Genomic DNA, 20,935 nt, shown 5'->3' with positions numbered 1-20,935 from the left:
AGCACAAGAACCGTACGTTCTATACGAGACATGTTAGTATAGTACAACTAGCAGGACTGAAGTACATACGGTTTCTGTCCTATTCAGTTGATTTAAAAAGTATTTAATAGCTATATTTCACATAAGTGGCCAGGGAGTAATTAGTCCTTGTGGATCTTTTTATGCCCAAGAATTCGTTATCAAAGATTTTAATCTTTTCTGTATCATATACAACACAAAAACAACATCTAGACGTGCAGTTTATGGTGTTATATGTTATAAACAGATGACGGGAGTCCCGTCCTACTTGTAGTTAAGTAGTTGCTCACAAGAGTAATCGATAATGCAGATTATGCATTTATCGGTCAAATAATAGATATGTGTGCTCTTAATTTATACATTCAAGAAAGTTTCAAAATATGATCGTATATATTATACCATTTTAGTTCCCTGGTACTGAAAACGTGTTTCCCACGTTTGTTTATACCGGAAGTAATTTTCCGGAAGCGGTTTTTCCAGATTTATGAGAATATACTTGAACGCAATCACGATATTTGTAATATTTTCCACAAATTTGACATTCAACGTTCTACTTATCATAAGCATATAGTATTTCTTTTAATTTCAATAGAATTTTTTCTGTAAAATGTAATCTGGTTACATTTTAAAGTCGTTAATATTTCGTATGTTTTGAATTGTTTCGTAATTTGTATATGGCTGTTCAAGATGGCGGTAAATGTAGAGGCTGTTAACCGGGCATGGAATGTGATATGCGAATCTCTTACACCAGGAAAGGTAAATCGGTAGAGACTTTTAAGTCTCGAAACAGAGAAATCAGATTGAAACAAAGCAAAAATACCCTATAATGTTTATGTTGATTTTAGTATTTATTGGTTGATTTTAGCATTACTGCTTTCACCAAAATACTTCATCAGTTTAATATGAATAATGATAAAGGCATTTGGAGCGATATTTCATATATATTTCATGTAGCAACAGTAATTATTTAACATAAAGTTTAAGAAACACTTCTTTCCTTTAATGTTGTGTTTATTGTGTTCCTTACTTGTTCATTGTGTTTCGTTTTCCTATTCTTTCGGACAATCTCTGTATGTTTGCCGAGTAAGATACTAATCGCGTAGTCTTGTTCAGCCAAACTCTCGTTGTCTACACATCAGATGGAGTGTCAATCACCTTGATAAGCGAGACTATTGTCACTTGTAGGCAGCTGTAACTATAAGACTAGTTGAACCTGCAAGAAATACACCATTTCAGATAGGGACTGAGACTGGACTGTGGAATATCTTGCACATGTACTTGAGATTGAGAGTCCAGCCGTACCTGTCCGAAACTTACTTGCTGAATATCATTGGTTTTTAAAAACTTCAGCATCATTAGGGTCGGAACGCTCACAATTTTCTAGAAGCATTGTGCTTTTAAGTTGAAGTGAAATAGATGGTATCTTAATTTTAGTTACTTGAAGTTGTTTTATGCTCAACAGGAAATTCTGAAACAGAGCATTTTGAACTTTACATGTGTAGAAGAACAGGGAAAATACACATTCCTGTCGAGTGCCCCGACCAGGAATCAAACCCGGGTCTCTGGTGTGATAAGCCAGTGCTCTACCAACTGAGCCAAAGAAGCATGCTCCGTCAGCTGAGTGACAGAGACCGTATTTAACACTATGTACAAGCCACACCGACCCACTCCTTTTACACTACTCCCCCATTTTTCTTGAGATTTCTCCTAAATCTCAACCCAAGATACTTCAACCACCACCGTGGGTTTTGTAGTTGGACGTCAATGTAGAAGAACAGGGAAAATACATATTCCTGTCGAGTGCCCCGATCAGGAATCGAACCCGAGTCTCTGGCGTGATAAGCCAATGCTCTACCAACTGAGCCAAAGAAGCATGCTCCGTCAGCTGAGTGACAGACCGTATTTAACACTATGTACAAGCCACACCGACCTGCTCCTTTTACACATGTACATTCATGTATTGTGGAACATATAAACTATTTCAACCAGGTTATGCGAAAGCAGCCTATTTGTTGCTATGCCCGCCATGTTGCTATCCGCCATTGATGCAAAGCATTACTGGGAATTGCACTTCTGTGTCACAACTTCATGACGATAATATATGTGAACATTTTTCATTTTGCTTCTTACTGGATGTTATCTTAAGGACTTGCTTAAGTGGTTCCTGTGAGGATGCTTGAGCTATGCTTGAGATGGATGGGAACTTGATTTTAGTGAATTGCTCAATTCTTGACAGGAAATTCCAAAACTGTGCATTTTGAGCTTTACATATATCAGGTCCAATATCCAGTACATGTGCGTTCGTGTATAGTGGAATAATTCCACAACACCTGAACCATTTCTACTGGGTTATGCAAAAGCAGTCTAATTCTTCACTGGATTACTATTTCCGATTTAGGATGTCCATACAATTATCATTATCATGGAAAGGACGACAATTCAGTTTAATGTACAATTTCCAAGTCATTAAAGAGCAATGTTTGTGCTCCATTCGATTATCATAAGGTGTATGTTGGATACTTTATGAAATGACAATTCCTTGCCTCTGTACATGGTCCTGTGACAAGCCCAAATTTAGTTCGATCACAGGGAAATGTTGGTATATAGTCTCCTAAAATGAAATTAGCGATGAAAAGGGGTATATAAAAGAAATCCTTTATATATTTTTGACATTGCCCAGAAAACACTTCCACATTTGCACTAAATTTTCCCAATGACCATACAGTGTAGTCAATGGAGAAAAAAGGTCATGAATGATACAAATTGTCATCTTAGCACACCATTAGAACAGTGATACTTTGGCTATATATACATATAGATTGTAAACTGGGTCATGTCAAATAGATGACACCCTTTTTATCTAAAATGTTTTTAAAAACTCTTGTTTCAATTTTAGATATTCTTATATTTGGGTTAAAAGCTATCTATGTGTGTTAAGTGGCCAACCTGATAAAACTGGGAAACAAATAAACTTTAATTTTTTTTAGCCCACCATCTAACAAATCGCCCTGCGTCCATGGTCCGTCGTCTGTCCGTTGTCCGTCCGTCCGTAAACAATTTTTGTTGCCGCTATTTCTGAGAAAGTACTGGATGGATCTTTCTCAAATTTCATATGTAGTTTCCCCTTGGTCCCTAGTTGTGCATTGTACCTTTTTTGGACTGATTCGAATTCAAGATGGCAGACAGGTGGCCATCTTGCATTTTGAATATAAAAGTTTGTTACTGCTATTTCTTGGAAAGTACTGGATGGATCTTTCTCAAATTTCATATGCAGGTTCCCTTTGGTTCCAAGTTGTGCATTATACCTTTTTGGACTGATCCAAAATCCAGATGGCTGACAGGCAGCCATCTTGGATTTTGAGAGTAAAATCTTGTTACTGCTATATCTGAGGAAGTACTGGATGGATCCTTCTGATATTTCATAGATATTGGTTTCCCTTGGTCCCTAGTTGTGCATTGTACCCTTTTTGGACTGATTTGAAATCAAGGTGGCCCACAGGCAGCCATCTTGGATGTCGACAGTAATACAGCACAAGCATATTGTCCATTATCCACCTGTAACTGACTGCTATCTAATAATACTTTGGGATCTTTTTCAAATGATATTTGCTAATAGGTGCTTAATAAAAATATCTTGTGCCATCATTGAGTACATTCAATGAAGACCAGTTCATGAACATTTACAACACCTGTAACAAACAAAAAAAATAAACAAATCTTCAAGAACTGAAAACAGATCCTCAAATGGTGGGCGCCAAGATCCCTCTGGGATCTCTTGTTTAAATGTAAGATAATCAAATGTTTGTATTAAATATACTTTTGTAACAAAATACACATAACGGTGTGTGTCAAAGACTAAGGTTTTTTTTTCTGTTTCAGACTCCAAGATCTCTCAGTAACTCTGAAGTAGAATTCCAAAATTCTATTCAGATTTTGATTCAACATAGTCTTGGTCATATTATTGAAGAATGGTTTCTGGAAAACCTGCAGCAGTACTTACGGCTACAAGTAGTTTCAAAATTTTGGTCATATTTTGAGCCATCTTCCAACAGTGACATTGCTGTGGATTGTACAGAACAATTATCACAAGCTGTGGAATATCTCCACACTGTTGTGTCAGATTATGTCCCATGCTTCAATAGACTAGAGTCTGTTAGCCAGCTGAGTCAGTGCCGTAAGCCATCATTGTTGATCCATGCAGGCTCACTGTCCAGCACATTCATATTGTTGATCAAGGCTGTGGTGTTTAACTTGATCCCACGTACATTCAAGGATGCAGTGGATGTGTTCTACTCACAGGCATTCAAAGTCTTTCACCACAGTAGTTCAGAAGAGGAACAAGGTGATGTATTAATACAAGTACATGGTACATAATACTATCAATGTGGAGTTTTTAGAGTGACATATCACATGAGACCTGGAACATGCTAATACAAAATTATACATGTATGTGTATCTAATTAGTGCCATTTTCTGTACCATGAGATACTATGAAGTAATCTGATACTTGAATACCTTCCAGCATCCTGACATGCTGCTATTATAACTAACAATTAATGTAATTGTTTCTTCATGTGATGTACAAAACTTACATATTACATCTTTTGTTTTATATAAATGAATACATGCATATGAAATGGTGTAAACATAGCATGAGATAGAATAGGTATTTATCTACATGTTAATGAATTGCATCCTTAGTATCATTTTTACCTGAAACATGGAAGAAGTATTCTTTACGGGTGGCATCAATAAAAATTTCCAAACTTCTTTGACACTTGGAAAAGATCCTTGATGTCTGATAGCTTTCAAATGGTGAATTATTGTGTAACTATCTTAGCATTTTCTGTTTTGTGGAAAGACATGTACAAAGAATATAACATTTACAATTTTCTTGACCTGATGTATTTTACTCTTCCAGATGATGATGAAGAATTGGCAGGTTGTAAGGGGTGTGGTCAGGGCATTGACAGATGTCGATGTCAGGAAATCATGGTCAGATTCCACAAGCTTAATGCAAAGCTGTGAGTAAACCATCAGAATTCTTCATAATTGGACTCTAGACTTCCCTATCGATATTTGTGAAGCTTCTGTATCTCTCTGTATTAAAACTTGACTCATCATTAATCTGAAAAGGATATTCAGGATGTGTTTGTAAATATCTTACAAAAATGAAATATCAAGAGAAAACAATGTAGAAGAACCAACACACTATATTTCTCAGATTGCGGCTAGGTTCCTGAATGGATACCAGAAGTATTCTTTAAAGCTCCTTACAATGTGGTCAGCATAAAGCGAAATGTTGATGTTGAGAATCCTTTGTTTTCGCTTTACGTTAAAAATTAAATTTGTACAAGAGAGGAAATGTACCTTAGATAAAATAAAAATTGTGAAAACTAGGGCATCCAAAACTATTTAACAACATAATTGTGAATACTTAATATATAGGTAGTTTGAAAATTGTGTACCAAATGTACTTTGTAAATTTCAACTTGTAATACATTACATGATGTGATGCTTCAGCTTTCACATTTTCAAGATATATATACCTGGTAGACACTTGTGTAATTGAATGATGAAGTCATCATAGCAGATGTTGTATAAGAATGATAAAAGGGATGTTTAGAAATGATGAAGTAGATAATACAGTCATTACATTACTGTATAGGATGTTATATTATTTGACAGAGATGACATTGGGATATTGGAGCGTGTATCAGGGTCAGCTGTCACAGCCATTGTGCATGAGAGAATTAAGCAACATGTAGAGAGTACATGTAAAGGGAACTTTGAAACATCTTACCTGGAAAATCTCCAAAGTGTAATACCTGATTATCTTCTATTCTAATGTGATTCAAACAATGATCAGTCATTTTACATATTTTAATGGAAACTGAAATTGATGATATTTTTAGAACTTCCGAACAAAGATGATTCTATAGCTATTACATGATCTTACCTACTATATGTCTTGCACAAAGATGATTGTATTATCTATGTCATTTTAATTCAGCATACTTTTTAAGCAGCTTGTGCTAAAGTAAATTTATATAGCAATGATAAATTAAATGATTACTGCAACACAAAAATGTAAATGAATGTGATGAAAGGGAAAAACTATTCCAGACATGACCTTAATTTGTCCTACAAATTTTGGAGAAGGATTATTTGAATAAAAAATAATGTTTCATTAAGTTTCAACACATTTCTATGGTAGGTTTCTTGATCTTAAAGTTTCAAAATTGAAGATAATATATATTGTTTCACATGTAAATTATTTTGTTTTAGTGGTTGGAAACAAAAGTGCTAGGCTGGCTCCATCTTGTGTATTCCGATGAAAGACGTCACACAACTGCAGACTGCATTTCAGGATTTAAAGGCAGGCTTCTCCATTTCTTATTTGAGACATTTGCCAAAACACAGATTGATCAGCTGTTCAACATTATCATAGAGTACCCGGAGTCAGAACCTGCTATATTAGATCTGAAAGTTTGTCTGGAGAAAACAGATCAGCGACCTCATCTGGTTACTTCACTGAAATCAGCATTGGAGACCAGACTACTGCACCCAGGTCAGAAACACTCCGTACTTCTTTAAATGTAAAACACTACATCAAAATCAAGAGATGGAGTCAAAAAGGAAAATTCAAAGGATGAGTGAATTTAGACACTCTCACTTTATTAAACTTGTAGAAAAATACAGTATATAAACATGTACAGGTAATACCACATACTTTTGTGGTAGTTTTACATCTGTTTTACCTTTCTTACCAAGAAGGCCAAAATAAAAAATTAGTTAATTTTTTATATTAAAGCTGGAATGCAATATGCACATGTTATATGTATGTGTATTTTGGGGCAAATGACCCTGGGCAAATGTTTCCCCATATATAGAAATACTAAAATTGAATAAAATCCAATTTATTGAGGAGATTTATGGTGATTTTTTAAAAGTTGGTAACAGTGATAATGTAGCCTTTCAGATTTGTAACCTTTCTAATTCTAAATTCCAACAGGTGTGAACACTTCTGATATTCTCACTGCGTACATTGCTGCTATCCGTGCTCTCAGAGTGCTCGATCCTGCAGGAGTGATTTTAGAACTTGTTTGTGATCCCGTCAGAAAATATCTTCGGTAAGATAGGAGTTTAGTAGAGCACAAAATGCTTTGTTGTGTAAGAGTTACTTGGAAGAATTTCATATTTGATCAAATTCTGCAAAACATTGTATATATATATATATATCTATATATTTGAATAGAATGGAATCAACACAGCAAATGTATTCTGCTAACCTTTTTCAGGCCTAACGCCCACCTTCAGGCAATACATTTATAAAACGTCTTGGTAACAACATTGTGACGTCATACATAATACATAAGAGAAGGGGAGATAACGTTATCGTTCGCAGTATATTGACATTACATTTATGTGCGTTTATTATTTATTAAATATGTGTAAAAGATTTTTTCAAAACATTAACTAGCATTGAGAGCTGGTTTAAATAGTTTGACAAACATTTCTTCTTTACACAGTTTTTTTGTCGCACCCAAATCAGCCACTTCATAAAAAGGAAAAATTAAAAAAGTTCCTTTCCCACATATATCTAGGTGTTCACTAAGTGGTATTTTATGTGTCTCAGGTGTGCGTATTCACTGCTTGTGGACCCAAACTCTCTCACTAAGTTTATTTCCTGTTTGGCCGATGAAGTGTTTCTGGCAGGTTGGACAGACTATCACATATGTTTAAATTCTTACTTTTGCCGTTCAGATTATTGTTTGGTTTTATTGTTTTTCCATTCTTTAAAGTCAGATGATCGCCGACATGTATGTACTCGCATGTTCCACATCTAGATTCTCCATATTTCACATTTGGTTACAGAAAAACTTTGTGTTTCAGAATCATCAAATTTGGCCCTAGTTAGAATTCTTTTGAGATTGGCTGGTTGCTGTTTACTTTGTAGAATTTCTGATGCTCATACCAAATTCCGCATTTTTTCACTTTTATGTAACAAAGGGATAGCGTCCTTTGCTGTATGGATTATGTTGTTGTAGCAAGGATTGTGTGTTATAACAAATGGTTTTATATCTTTTACTTATTGGAGTACACTTTGTTCTCCTTTTGTAAAGTGTTATTAATTTGCAATACCATTCATGTTCAATATTGTAAATCGCTTGATATCCAAACCTATGTAATCCTTCCTTGACTTTATTGAGCCCAGGTCTCGAGATGACACTGTACGCTGCATTGTCTCTAACCTTACTGATGATGGGAGCAATGAGTTATTAGATGAACTCATTAAAGGTCAACCCCTCCTTCTCGATGAGGGTTGCCATAGTGATGATGAAGATGAAGATTGGGAAAAGTGGATCCCAGATCCTGTTGATGCTGATCCTTGTGAGTTGGTTTAAATAATCTAGACTAGCTCTATAGAGAATAGCATATCTAGACTGACTCTGTCTGGCTGAATTTTGACAGACTCTATCTAGACTAGCTTATCTTAACTGATATCTAAAGAAGTTTATCATCATGTAGCTTTTTTATTAGTCTTTCTTATTATTTACCAGCTTAAATGTTTACTTTTATTTACCAAGCGACAACGTCCAAGAGTAGACGAGCATCTGACATCATTAGTATGTTGGTGAACATCTATGGCAGTAAAGAATTGTTTGTGAACGAGTACCGAACTTTGTTGGCAGACCGCATTCTCACACAGTTTAATTATGACATAGAGAAAGAGATCCGCTACCTTGAGTTGCTCAAACTGCGGTTTGGTGAAGCACAACTCCACTATTGTGAAGTCATGCTGAAGGATGTTGCCAACTCTAAACGTCTCAATTCTCGAGTGGTTGAAGAGAGGTCGAAAGGCACACCACAGGTAAGGGTCACAGGTGTATACTGAGGGAGTATTTTGCAGATTGTGAATTAAGGTATTGGTAGCAGCATATTCACTTCCCAGAGTCAGGAGAAGCTTAATTCAGACCTGTAACCGAGGGCTTGAAATAACAATGATATAGATGTTTCTTCTTGGAAATCACAATGAAAATTATTGTTAGCATGAGAAAGCATACCATACTCTCAATTACTGTATCGTTGCCACATTAGAAAAGCAATGTGCAAAGCCTGAGAAGTTCTGGTAACTCAGTATAGTTTTGAGGAATTAAAGCTTAACTTGATATTGACATATATTTGAAGCAACTATATACATTTTGTTACCTAAAGACAGAAAAAACTAATGAAGTCAGGATATGATGAATTTTTTTTTGTTTATATTGGTGATGCATTATTCAATCTTTCTTTGATCAAACTTGTGTTATAGCAGTCATATGTAGTATAATAAGCATTTCAAAGTTATTTTTAAATGAGGGCTCTCATTTGATACACAATCAGCACTATATGATAATTACTTAACTTCCTTTCCTCCTGCATTTAGAAAAACCCTTTATTATTGGAGTGTCTGCTTGTGAAACATTACAAGGAAGATACCTTTATTTCAGTGATGATTTTGCTATACACAATTTTATAGATTTCCTGGTTTGTAAAGCATGCTGGTACAATTTTGATTATTTTCTTTTCATTGCAAATTACAAAGTGTTCGTAGTGTGACAGTATATATATTTATATGGGGAAAATTCAGTCAAATCTTTCCATATTTAGAAATGACAATAATATTAAGTTAATGTTTAACAAGTTATGACTCAGACCTTAATATAATACTCGTTGCTGTCTCTATCCGCCTGAATACAATTACAGGAGATTGAAGTGAATGCTATGATCCTATCGGCCCAGTTCTGGCCAGCATTCCGGGAGGAGAAAATAGCACTGCCAGATATAATGCAGAACTCTCTAGAATGTTACACTAAAGTATATGAAACGCTGAAAGGCAACCGTACTCTCAACTGGAAGCCTCACCTTGGTAAGATGTATTGTAGGGTTCACAGGATTTCATGTTATGTCTTTAATACTTATATATGATAATTCTACTATGCACTGAACTGATCTTATTTTTTGATGTATTTTTAAATTGAAGAATGCACTTAAATGTTACAAAAACACAATACAGGTACACTTTACAAAAACTTCACACATGGAAAAGTTTCTCCATGAAATTAGGGTCAAAAATATTTTTGAAAAATTTGTGCCTTTTAGCATTTCTTTGGAACCTTGATTTATTTCGAGCTCTCTGAAGAAAGTTACCTCTCAGTGACAACATGAACTATTTTGTCTATCTAAAGATAATCCCCATATATCACAACCCACATTTACCAAGAGAAACGTGTAGCAGTCTCATCTAACAGTATGAGAATTGTTATTATATTCTCAGTTCAAGTGTCATTCAGTATTAGGACTTAATATATAAGTTTCCAATTGTGCACCAGGCAATGAAGTGTAACCGGTTCACAACTGATTTTGAAATGAAAGAACTGACATTGATATATTGATTCTGGCAGCAAATAGTAAATGTAATTTTGATTGGAAAGAAAAATAGGGGATGCAAAATAAGAAATGACAGATAAGATTTAACTGTCAGTTTGGCATTGTTATTACAGTCTTAACTTTTTCCAAGAAAAGGTTGGAGTTGTGCGAAAACAGGCAGGCGTTTTGTATTGTTCATTTACATCTTCTCAGCTGATGATTTCAAAACAGTTTACTAATTTTTTAATGAGCCCATAATGGTAACAAAAGGAAATCACATGTATTGTATTTGATTGCTTCAATCATATTTTCTTATTGTGTATATTTATCTCAACATTAATTAAAATTTGTGTTAGAAATTACATTGTATCTTAAATTGTGATATTCATTGACTATAACATGACATTCATGATGATAATACTATTAGATGTAAACTCTTCTCCTGTATTACAAAACATATTAACAAAAATTATTAGATATTGGTGTTGTAGTTCCTGGTATTGTCAAACTTTCAGATGGTATTTTTTTCTATTAGATGTGATGTAATCATTGTTTTACTTACTTAATTCACAGGTTTGGTGAATGTAGACATAGAATTAAAAGACAGGACCTTGACCTTCAATGTATCGCCTGTCCATGCTGCTATTATAATGCAGTTTGAAAATCAAGGTAATATTGTATTAGAGCACAGTTATTGTCTGTCAGATCTCATTTGGTTACAATTTCAAAAAGTCACAATTAGAAGTTTACATTGTGATGAACAGTAATTACATTGTGATGAACAGTAATTACATTGTGATGAACAGTAAGTGATAAAGTTTCATTTAAATTGGTTCTCCTTTTTTATAATAAATCAGACACTGCATGTTTTCCTAATGAAAAAAAAACCATACATCCATTTCGGTATATTGATTGCACCACAGCAAAACTTCTACAAAGTAGAGCAGTTACCTCCCTTCATCCACTATTTGATTTGTACCGTTTTACTTTGTGCACGAAATTGAATTTTGCAGTATCTCATTAATATCTCTAAAGTTTAATTATTTTAAAAACAATTGTTTGATGGTATAAAAATTGTTGTATTCCAGCTCGTTGGACCATAGAGGATCTTAGCAATGTACTACAGATGCCTGCCACAGCACTGCGGAGGAAGATAGCATATTGGCAGACACAGGGACTACTCAAAGAGGAGACTACAGATACCTTCATCCTCATTGAGGAACACAAAGGACGTACACATGACGTCATCATCACTGATGATGATGAGGCAGAATCAGCTATGGCATCAGCCCATGCTCAAAGGGAAGAGGAGTTACAGGTATGGTTGTCAATCAGTGTTAAGTGATGGACTTTTAATTTTTGTACTGTTATTAAAATTTTGACAAAGCAATGATTTTAAACTTGATTATGTGCCATGCTTCAATGCAATGTTTGATTTCCTTCTTAGCATTAAACTATATTAACTCCAATCTCATTATATTGGCTTATGTAGAAATTATCTTGATTAGAGAATTTTCTGATACAGGAATTATTATTTAATGATTAATGTTACAAAGGAGTACCAGGTATTGCTTCTTCAACATCAGGTGTTGCAATAGGCAAATGTGTAGCCATCAAGCCATATCAGTGATTTATCATTTAACCATATGTCTAGACAATTAACCATGTTGAAAAATTCTTTCATCAATTTTTTCATGAGACTGACAAGGTCTAAACATTTGTCCTAATCTATATACAATATACAGAAAAGTAATCTTGAACATTTCTTAAATAATATTGGAAACTTAAATCCAAATTTACCAGTAATGTTTTGGTCTTGGGTTCCAGGATAAGTGACTAGATTAGTAATATTACAGAATAACAAAGTCAAGTGTTAGACTCAGTTTGAAGTAATCTTATTTCCTTCAGATCACTGTTTCTTTTTCCCATGTATTTCTCACTTATGTTACACCTCTAATGTCATTGTTGTTTCTGTACAGGTTTTCTGGTCCTATATAGTTGGTATGCTAACAAACCTGGAGAGTTTGCCCTTGGAGAGAATACATAGCATGTTGCGTATGTTTGCCATGCAGGGACCGTCCGCACTAGAATGTAGTGTACCAGAGCTGAAAGAATTTCTCGACAGAAAAGTCAAGGAACAAAAACTTATATATTCTGCAGGAGTGTACAGATTACCCAAACCAAGCTGATCAAAACTATCTACAAAATCTAATTGTGATGTGTAGACTGAGCTAGCAACAGCTCTGTTACACAGATAAATGACTGCAGACTAGTTTAGCTCTCAGTCTGTTTAATCTTTCCCAGCCAATCAGTTGACAACAAAGCATTATGTTGCTCTTTGTATATACTGCACAGAAAGTAGCATGAGGTTGACTAAGCTGAATATTAACCAGATAACAAGTCTGTTATTTGTGGAGACTTCTCTCTGTGAACCAACCTATGGTGTAAGACGGTATGATCAATGAGAACAAGAACCAACCTATGGTGTAAGACAGTATGATCAATGTCAGATGTACTGAAGTGTTGTTCAGATGTCTTACACTAGAATATGTCAGATGTACTGAAGTGTTGTTCAGATGTCTTACACTAGAATATGTCAGATGTACTGAAATGCTGTCCAGATGTCTTACACTAGAATATGTCAGATGTACTGAAGCGTTGTCCAGATGTCTTACACTAGAATATGTCAGATGTACTGAAGTGTTGTTCAGATGTCTTACACTAGAATATGTCAGATGTACTGAAGTGTTGTTCAGATGTCTTACACTAGAATATGTCAGATGTACTGAAGTGTTGTTCAGATGTCTTACACTAGAATATGTGTGTTGTTCAGATGTCTTACACTAGAATATGTCAGATGTACTGAAGTGTTGTTCAGATGTCTTACACTAGAATATGTCAGATGTACTGAAGTGTTGTTCAGATGTCTTACACTAGAATATGTCAGATGTACTGAAGCGTTGTCCAGATGTCTTACACTAGAATATGTCAGATGTACTGAAGTGTTGTTCAGATGTCTTACACTAGAATATGTCAGATGTACTGAATATGTGCTGTCTTACAGATGTCTGTACACTAGAATATGTCAGATGTACTGAAGTGTTGTGTCTTACACTAGATGTCAGATGTACAGCGTTGTTCTGTCTTAGAATATGTCAGATGTACTGAAGTGTTGTTCAGATGTCTCTGAAGTGTTGTTCAGATGTCTTACACTAGAATATGTCAGATGTACAGATGTCTAATATGTCAGATGTACTGAAGTGTTGTTCAATATGAATATGTCAGATGTACTGAAGTGTTGTTCAGATGTCTTACACTAGAATATGTCAGATGTACTGAAGTGTTGTTCAGATGTCTTACACTAGAATATGTCAGATGTACTGAAGTGTTGTTCAGATGTCTTACACTAGAATATGTCAGATGTACTGAAGTGTTGTCCAGATGTCTTACACTAGAATAAGTGTTGTTCAGATGTCTTCTAGAATATGTCAGATGTACTGAAGTGTTGTTCAGATGTCTTACACTAGAATATGTCAGATGTACTGAAGTGTTGTTCAGATGTCTTACACTAGAATATGTCAGATGTACTGAAGTGTTGTTCAGATGTCTTCACTAGAATATGTCAGATGTACTAAGTGTTGTTCAGATGTCTTACACTAGAATATGTCAGATGTACTGAAGTGTCTTACACTAGAATAGAGATGTCTTACACTAGAATATGTCAGATGTACTGAAGTGTTGTCCAGATGTCTTACACTAGAATATGTCAGATGTACTGAAGTGTTGTTCAGATGTCTTACACTAGAATATGTCAGATGTACTGAAGTGTTGTTCAGATGTCTTACACTAGAATATGTCAGATGTACTGAAGTGTTGTTCAGATGTCTTACACTAGAATATGTCAAGATGTCTTACACTAGAATATGTCAGATGTACTGAAGTGTTGTTCAGATGTCTCTCACAGATGTCTTACACTAGAATATGTCAGATGTACTGAAGTGTTGTTCAGATGTCTTACACTAGAATATGTCAGATGTACTGAAGTGTTGTTCAGATGTCTTACACTAGAATATGTCAGATGTACTGAAGTGTTGTTCAGATGTCTCTCACTAGAATATGTCAGATGTACTGAAGTGTTGTTCAGATGTCTTACACTAGAATATGTCAGATGTACTGAAGTGTTGTTCAGATGTCTTACACTAGAATATGTCAGATGTACTGAAGTGTTGTTCAGATGTCTTACACTAGAATATGTCAGATGTACTGAAGTGTTGTATGTCAGATGTCTTACTTACTAGAATATGTCAGATGTACTGAAGTGTTGTCAGATGTACTGAAGTGTTGATGTCTTCTTCACACTAGAATATGTCAGATGTACTGAAGTGTTGTTCAGATGTCTTACACTAGAATATGTCAGATGTACTGAAGTGTTGTTCAGATGTCTCTCACTAGAATATGTCAGATGTACTGAAGTGTTGTTCAGATGTCTTACACTAGAATATGTCAGATGTACTGAAGTCAGATGTACTGAAGTGTTGTTCAGATGTCTCTCACTAGAATATGTCAGATGTACTGAAGTGTTGTCCAGATGTCTTACACTAGAATATGTCAGATGTACTGAAGTGTTGTTCAGATGTCTTACACTAGAATATGTCGGATGTACTGAAGTACTGTCCAGATGTCTTACACTAGAATATGTCAGATGTACTGAAGCGTTGTTCAGATGTCTTACACTAGAATATGTCAGATGTACTGAAGTACTGTCCAGATGTCTTACACTAGAATATGTCAGATGTACTGAAGTGTTGTTCAGATGTCTTACACTAGAATATGTCAGATGTACTGAAGTCAGATGTTGTCTTACACTAGAATATGTCTGTACTGACTGTCTTAGAATATGTCAGATGTACTGAAGTACTGTCCAGATGTCTTACACTAGAATATGTCAGATGTACTGAAGTGTTGTTCAGATGTCTTACACTAGAATATGTCAGATGTACTGAAGTACTGTCCAGATGTCTCTCACTAGATTATGTCAGATGTACTGAAGCGTTGTCCAGATGTCTTACACTAGAATATGTCAGATGTACTATAGTGCTGTTAAGATAACTTAGGACTTTCAAATCTGGTTTACAGTCTTATTGTGATACTTTTTACTCAAGAAGTGGAATTAGTAGTATGTGAATCCAGAGATTTTTTTAACCAATCTTCAACCCCCTCTTCGGAAAGGATATGTTAGATGTGTTACATTTTCTTTTCTATAGTGACAAAAGAAACGTTCATGTTGCCATGATATATATATTGTAGAAATATTAATGACTTGGACAAAGGAAGGATATTGTTTAGACAGAATGTATTTTTGCACATTCTTCGAGACTACATGTGGTAGACACTATTGATAAGCCTTGGTTCCTTAGGTTTGCTAAACCTGTATGCTATGTTTTGATTAATTGGAATAGTGGCACAGTTCAGAATATACAATAGTACCTTACATGTTTTTTTAAATGATTAAAAAAAATTGCGAAATTTGTTTAATTTTCGGGGTCAATGAACCTCCCCATCTGGTTTTTGAAGTTTATTTCAACTGATCTCGATATTCTTCTTTCAACTCCTTGGCTTTAACAATTGAGGCCATTAGACTTGACTCACAAGTCCTAGAAGGTCGTGTTTATCACTAGCTCTCAACTTCTTGGTCGCGAGTTCGAGGCCAACGTGGGGCAGTTGCAAGGTACTGACCACTGGTCGATGTTTGCCTTCGGGAACTTGGCACATCCTTAAACGACCCTGGCTGTTAATTGGACGTAAAACAACAACAAACTGAACTAAACCTAGAATTGAAACAGCTGTATGATGCAGTTTATTTCATTATTTGGCTGTACTGTTTTGTGCTAAACTTTGTATCTTTTTGTACAATCTTGACACTAGTTCACTGTACGATTTATTGAATTCATATTTACTCGTCGTCTCTGACAAATTACTGTTAAATAGCGCGAGTTAAATCTGGTATTTAAGTAATGCACATATTTGACACTAAATATGAACATTTGACAGTAGTTCAGCCTTAAACACTTCAAATGACTGTCAAATTTTACTATAACTCTGAAAGGAAACATCAAAGCCTAATTGCCAGGTGTTTTCATATTATCAGGAAATTAAGCATGAATGAAAGAAAACACTTTTGAAACATATGCGCTACAACTAACAAATAATGAGACTGCAATCGGTATTTAAAAAGAAGACTGCTTCCAATTTTGGCCTCAGGACGCTGTGTAAACATTTATAATTAAACAACCTTTTTATTTTCTTCGTTTCAATTCAGTTATTTATGGTGTGTATTTTGTTCACGATTGTCAAGAACATTGTTATAAATTGACTTGGGATATAATAGTATGACAAGGAAAATTTTAATCGTCTAAATGTCTGCTTAAATGCGAGCAATTAGGCCTATTTACTTCATTGTTGTAGTAGAGTGTGAGAAGAGAACGGCCCGGATGACTCTTTGTTCAATGGACATCTTGCTGCTTTTTATACTTGATTTATACTCAGATAATATAAAGTTGTTGATAATTATATAGACAAAAAATAAATATTCATTTCACACGGAACAACGTTTACACCGAAGAGTGAAATTATGTAAAGACAATATCGACTGGAGTTCAGTTTTCCCGGCAAGTCTCTGTCAATCCCATTGATAACACCTAATACATTGTTCCTTATAGTTTTGTAGAAAGTTTGAACCGGAGAATAGGAGTATATTTCATACCCCATTAAGTATTTTCTTTCTAACACGATATCTCTAGTCATCTGTACATGGTAATGTCAATCATCTTGAATACGCGATGCAATAAAAAATGGATTTTGACAGTGTCATTTAAGTCTCCAAAGTTCCCAAGTAAATACAGAAACGTCAATTCTGCTTTCGTATCGCCAAGAACCGATTAAATAAAACAGAGATTGCGTAAGAACTTGAGACTAAATGTTTGATGAACGGAGAGAGAATTTAGTAGCTTGTTAACCTAGGTGTTGCTTGATCTATATAGCCTATCTAAATAGTTAAATATACTCGTTTCTAGAATGTGTATTGTTAATGAAGCAAAATTGTCTGTGCAGATCTAAAATGATGACCAATTTGGTTCAGGTCCTGCCAACACTAAACAGCTTAGAAAAAGGATGGAAGCATGTACCAGATTTGAGTTTCATAAACCGTTGTCCCTGAAATTATCAAGAATTAATAAGGTATAATCAGTTCAGTTCGCCAATACATAGCAAAGCGAAAGTGCTGTATAAAGTAAGTGAACATAACCTACTGGCGAGGGGGGTGGGGGTAATGCTTCATAATGTCAGATAGCGCAAGCATTGTTCAGGACAGTGTACTGTAAGAGTAGATTAGAAATCCTGTTCTATTGTTTTCTAAATGCTTTAATTAAACAACTTTATACTAATATACACTTCACATGTAGAGAACTTATGTTGTGATATAATTATACCATCTAAAAGCCTGAGTAGATAATAGAACTTGTTATCTTCGGGTAATAAATGGACTGCGTATTGAATGGGAGTCATCCGAGTATGATTTCATCTTTAATAGATAAGCGCGAATGAGTGGCTCGCCTGTCAACAGGTACCGAGAATGTGATCTCCATTGTCAGCGACTTACAGACAGCAAACCAAGCCGGTAAATTTATTCCATGTTTGAGTGGTGAATCCTGTAAAAAAAAACCTCACCAACAGAAGAACCGGAAAGACCACCGACTCTAAATGCTGAGAGCACGGTCAGTCTAACATTGCAATACTTCCATCTAAACGTACAGAAAAAATGATTTAGGGGTTGAAGTGAATAGTATCTTACAGTCACATTGTATATAAATAATCAATAATTACATATATAACTAATACTAGCTGTCTTTGAAAACAATAAAACACGTGGCATAAGAATATCTCTTGTCCCTTTGAGGTTTTCAAAAGCTTGCCTACCTTTTGCAATCAAAGCCTGGTCATTGGACACTGGTTTTCTGCTTAGTTGACTTCAGATGCAAACCCAATCGAAGGTATGAAATTGAGCCTTTTTGTATAAATTAGGCGGTATTTCCTTACACATAATGACATCTCATTGTTCTTTTGATAGCCACTTTCATACTTGTCGATTACTGGAACAACTCGTTAGATATTGTTTGTAGAAAAGGGAAATACTTAAAACCTATCTGTCAATTATGTTAAAGAACATTTTGTCAGCTTATTAACTAAATATTGATCTTTATCACCAATGGGCATTGAATTATCTCACTCGATGAATTACCAGGATAGGATGAGACAAAAAACATCCACATTGATTTTGGGAGGGCAATTATCTGTTGGAAATAGAACGAATCCCGCCAAGTATGACGATGGTCATTTTACTCTGGTAATCACAGTATATGTTACTTGGTAATGACACAAATAAATAAGCTATGCTTTACTTAAGTATTACAATTGTTCTATCTTATTAAGTATTTCTGAGCAACCGAAAGAGATGTTAATGAAAATTAGTTGTACCACTACATGAAAAGTGTCGAGAGCGGCGGAGTCTCATGGTTTTAATTATCTCAGTTAAGGTAGGTGATTGCCGTCATTGAATTACAATGTTTAATGAGTCAAAACAATTAATACAATCATCGGATTCATGGTGTGTGTAATTGCTAATGCTTCACCTGTGAGTGTCCGTCATTACATTACTGGTTCAGTACCTCAGTTATTTCTACAGCTGGGTTTATTGACTATTTGTAGTATAGGATCGTGTTATAATTGTAAATACCTGTTTACTTTTAAGTTGGATATTTCATTGGTGTTTTTGTGAATTGTTTATATATATGCAAATACACATCACCGCTTTACATAATACAGCTGTACATAGGGATTTGTTCTTACGAATACAGCAACAGAGCCGGTCATCCTTGATCTACTATTGATGTATTATATAAGTAGACTTTCTATAAACACCCAAGCCCAATTTCAAACATCTTTTATTGATCAGAGTAGAGAGAGTTAACTTAAATTCTAAGTATGTACAAGGAAATCATTTCAAAAGTAAAATCCAAGACAAGGAATTTTCGTTAATTAAAAAATTTGCTTTAATGTCAACATACCAACCTAATCTTAATCTAAACACGATTTCCATAAAAACAGGACAAAACATGTACAAAAGAAAGATTAACACCACAAGTCATGAAAAAAATCATAAAGATAGTAAAACCAGGTGTTATGGGAGAGTGAGCGTCTTCTGCTTCATTGTGGTCAGTCTAGGTAAGTAATGTCGCGTTTTGAGACGAGCAAGTTAACAACATCAAAAGGACATACAAATGTAACCATTATAGATAACGGCAGTGAAACTTACCCGTAATACTCAACAACCTGCATATCTTGACTCTCTGAGTTGTTAATTTGTCGATTAGTTGCATACACCTTCAGGATACGGGAAACTAACTCTTGAATATCGGGTCAGAATGTACATGCAACCACCAAAGGTAGGGGATGCCGGGAGGTTTCTATCTACAAACACCAAAGGTAGGGGATGCCGGGAGGTTTCTATCTACAAACACCAAAGGTAGGGGATGCCGGGAGGTTTCTATCTACAAACACCAAAGGTAGGGGATGCCGGGAGGTTTCTATCTACAAACACCAAAGGTAGGGGATGCCGGGAGGTTTCTATCTACAAACACCAAAGGTATGGGATGCCGGGAGGTTTCTATCTACAAACACCAAAGGTAGGGGATGCCGGGAGGTTTCTATCTACAAACACCAAAGGTAGGGGATGCCGGGAGGTTTCTATCTACAACCACCAAAGGTAGGGATGCCTGAAGGTTTCTATCTACAAACACCAAAGGTAGGGGATGCCGGGAGGTTTCTATCTACAAACACCAAAGGTAGGGGATGCCGGCAGGTTTCTATCTACAAACACCAAAGGTAGGGGATGCCGGGAGGTTTCTATCTACAAACACCAAAGGTAGGGGATGCCGGGAGGTTTCTATCTACAAACACCAAAGGTAGGGGATGCCGGGAGGTTTCTATCTACAAACACCAAAGGTAGGGGATGCCGGGAGGTTTCTATCTACAAACACCAAAGGTATGGGATGCCGGGAGGTTTCTATCTACAAACATCAAAAGTAGGGGATGCCGGGAGGTTTCTATCTACAAACGCCAAATGTAGGAGATGTCGGGAGATTTCTATCTACAAACACCAAAGGTAGGGGATGCCGGGAGGTTTCTATCTACAAACACCAAAGGTAGGGGATGCCGGAAGGTTTCTATCTACAAACACCAAAGGTAGGGGATGCCGGAAGGTTTCTATCTACAAACACCAAAGGTAGGGGATGCCGGGAGGTTTCTATCTACAAACACCAAAGGTAGGGGATGCCGGGAGGTTTCTATCTACAAAACCCAAAGGTAGGGGATGCCGGGAGGTTTCTATCTACAAAACCCAAAGGTAGGGGATGCCGGGAGGTTTCTATCTACAAACACCAAAGGTAGG

At 35.6% G+C, this 20,935-nt stretch overlaps 1 protein-coding gene across 1 annotated transcript; it reads left to right on the top strand.

Annotated features, from left to right (window-relative positions):
* The first annotated feature begins 705 nt into the window (after positions 1-705).
* On the top strand, positions 706-13,184 carry LOC132546393 (anaphase-promoting complex subunit 2-like). Its single transcript, XM_060210106.1, has 12 exons — positions 706-774; positions 3,898-4,360; positions 4,940-5,042; positions 5,707-5,839; positions 6,307-6,589; positions 7,034-7,151; positions 8,237-8,412; positions 8,610-8,893; positions 9,769-9,931; positions 11,005-11,100; positions 11,520-11,749; positions 12,411-13,184. The coding sequence occupies exons 1-12, from the start codon at positions 706-708 to the stop codon at positions 12,618-12,620; spliced, it is 2,328 nt and encodes a 775-aa protein (XP_060066089.1). The 3' UTR covers positions 12,621-13,184.
* The last annotated feature ends 7,751 nt before the right edge of the window (positions 13,185-20,935 follow it).

Source organism: Ylistrum balloti, unplaced genomic scaffold (genome assembly GCF_031769215.1).
Source record: "Ylistrum balloti isolate Yb309-2 unplaced genomic scaffold, AGI_CSIRO_Ybal_v1 Utg369888, whole genome shotgun sequence".
In the NCBI taxonomy this organism is placed as follows: Eukaryota; Metazoa; Mollusca; class Bivalvia; order Pectinida; family Pectinidae; genus Ylistrum; species Ylistrum balloti.
The sequence above is the reverse complement of the archived record's forward strand: the minus strand, read 5'-3'. Positions and strand labels throughout refer to the sequence as shown.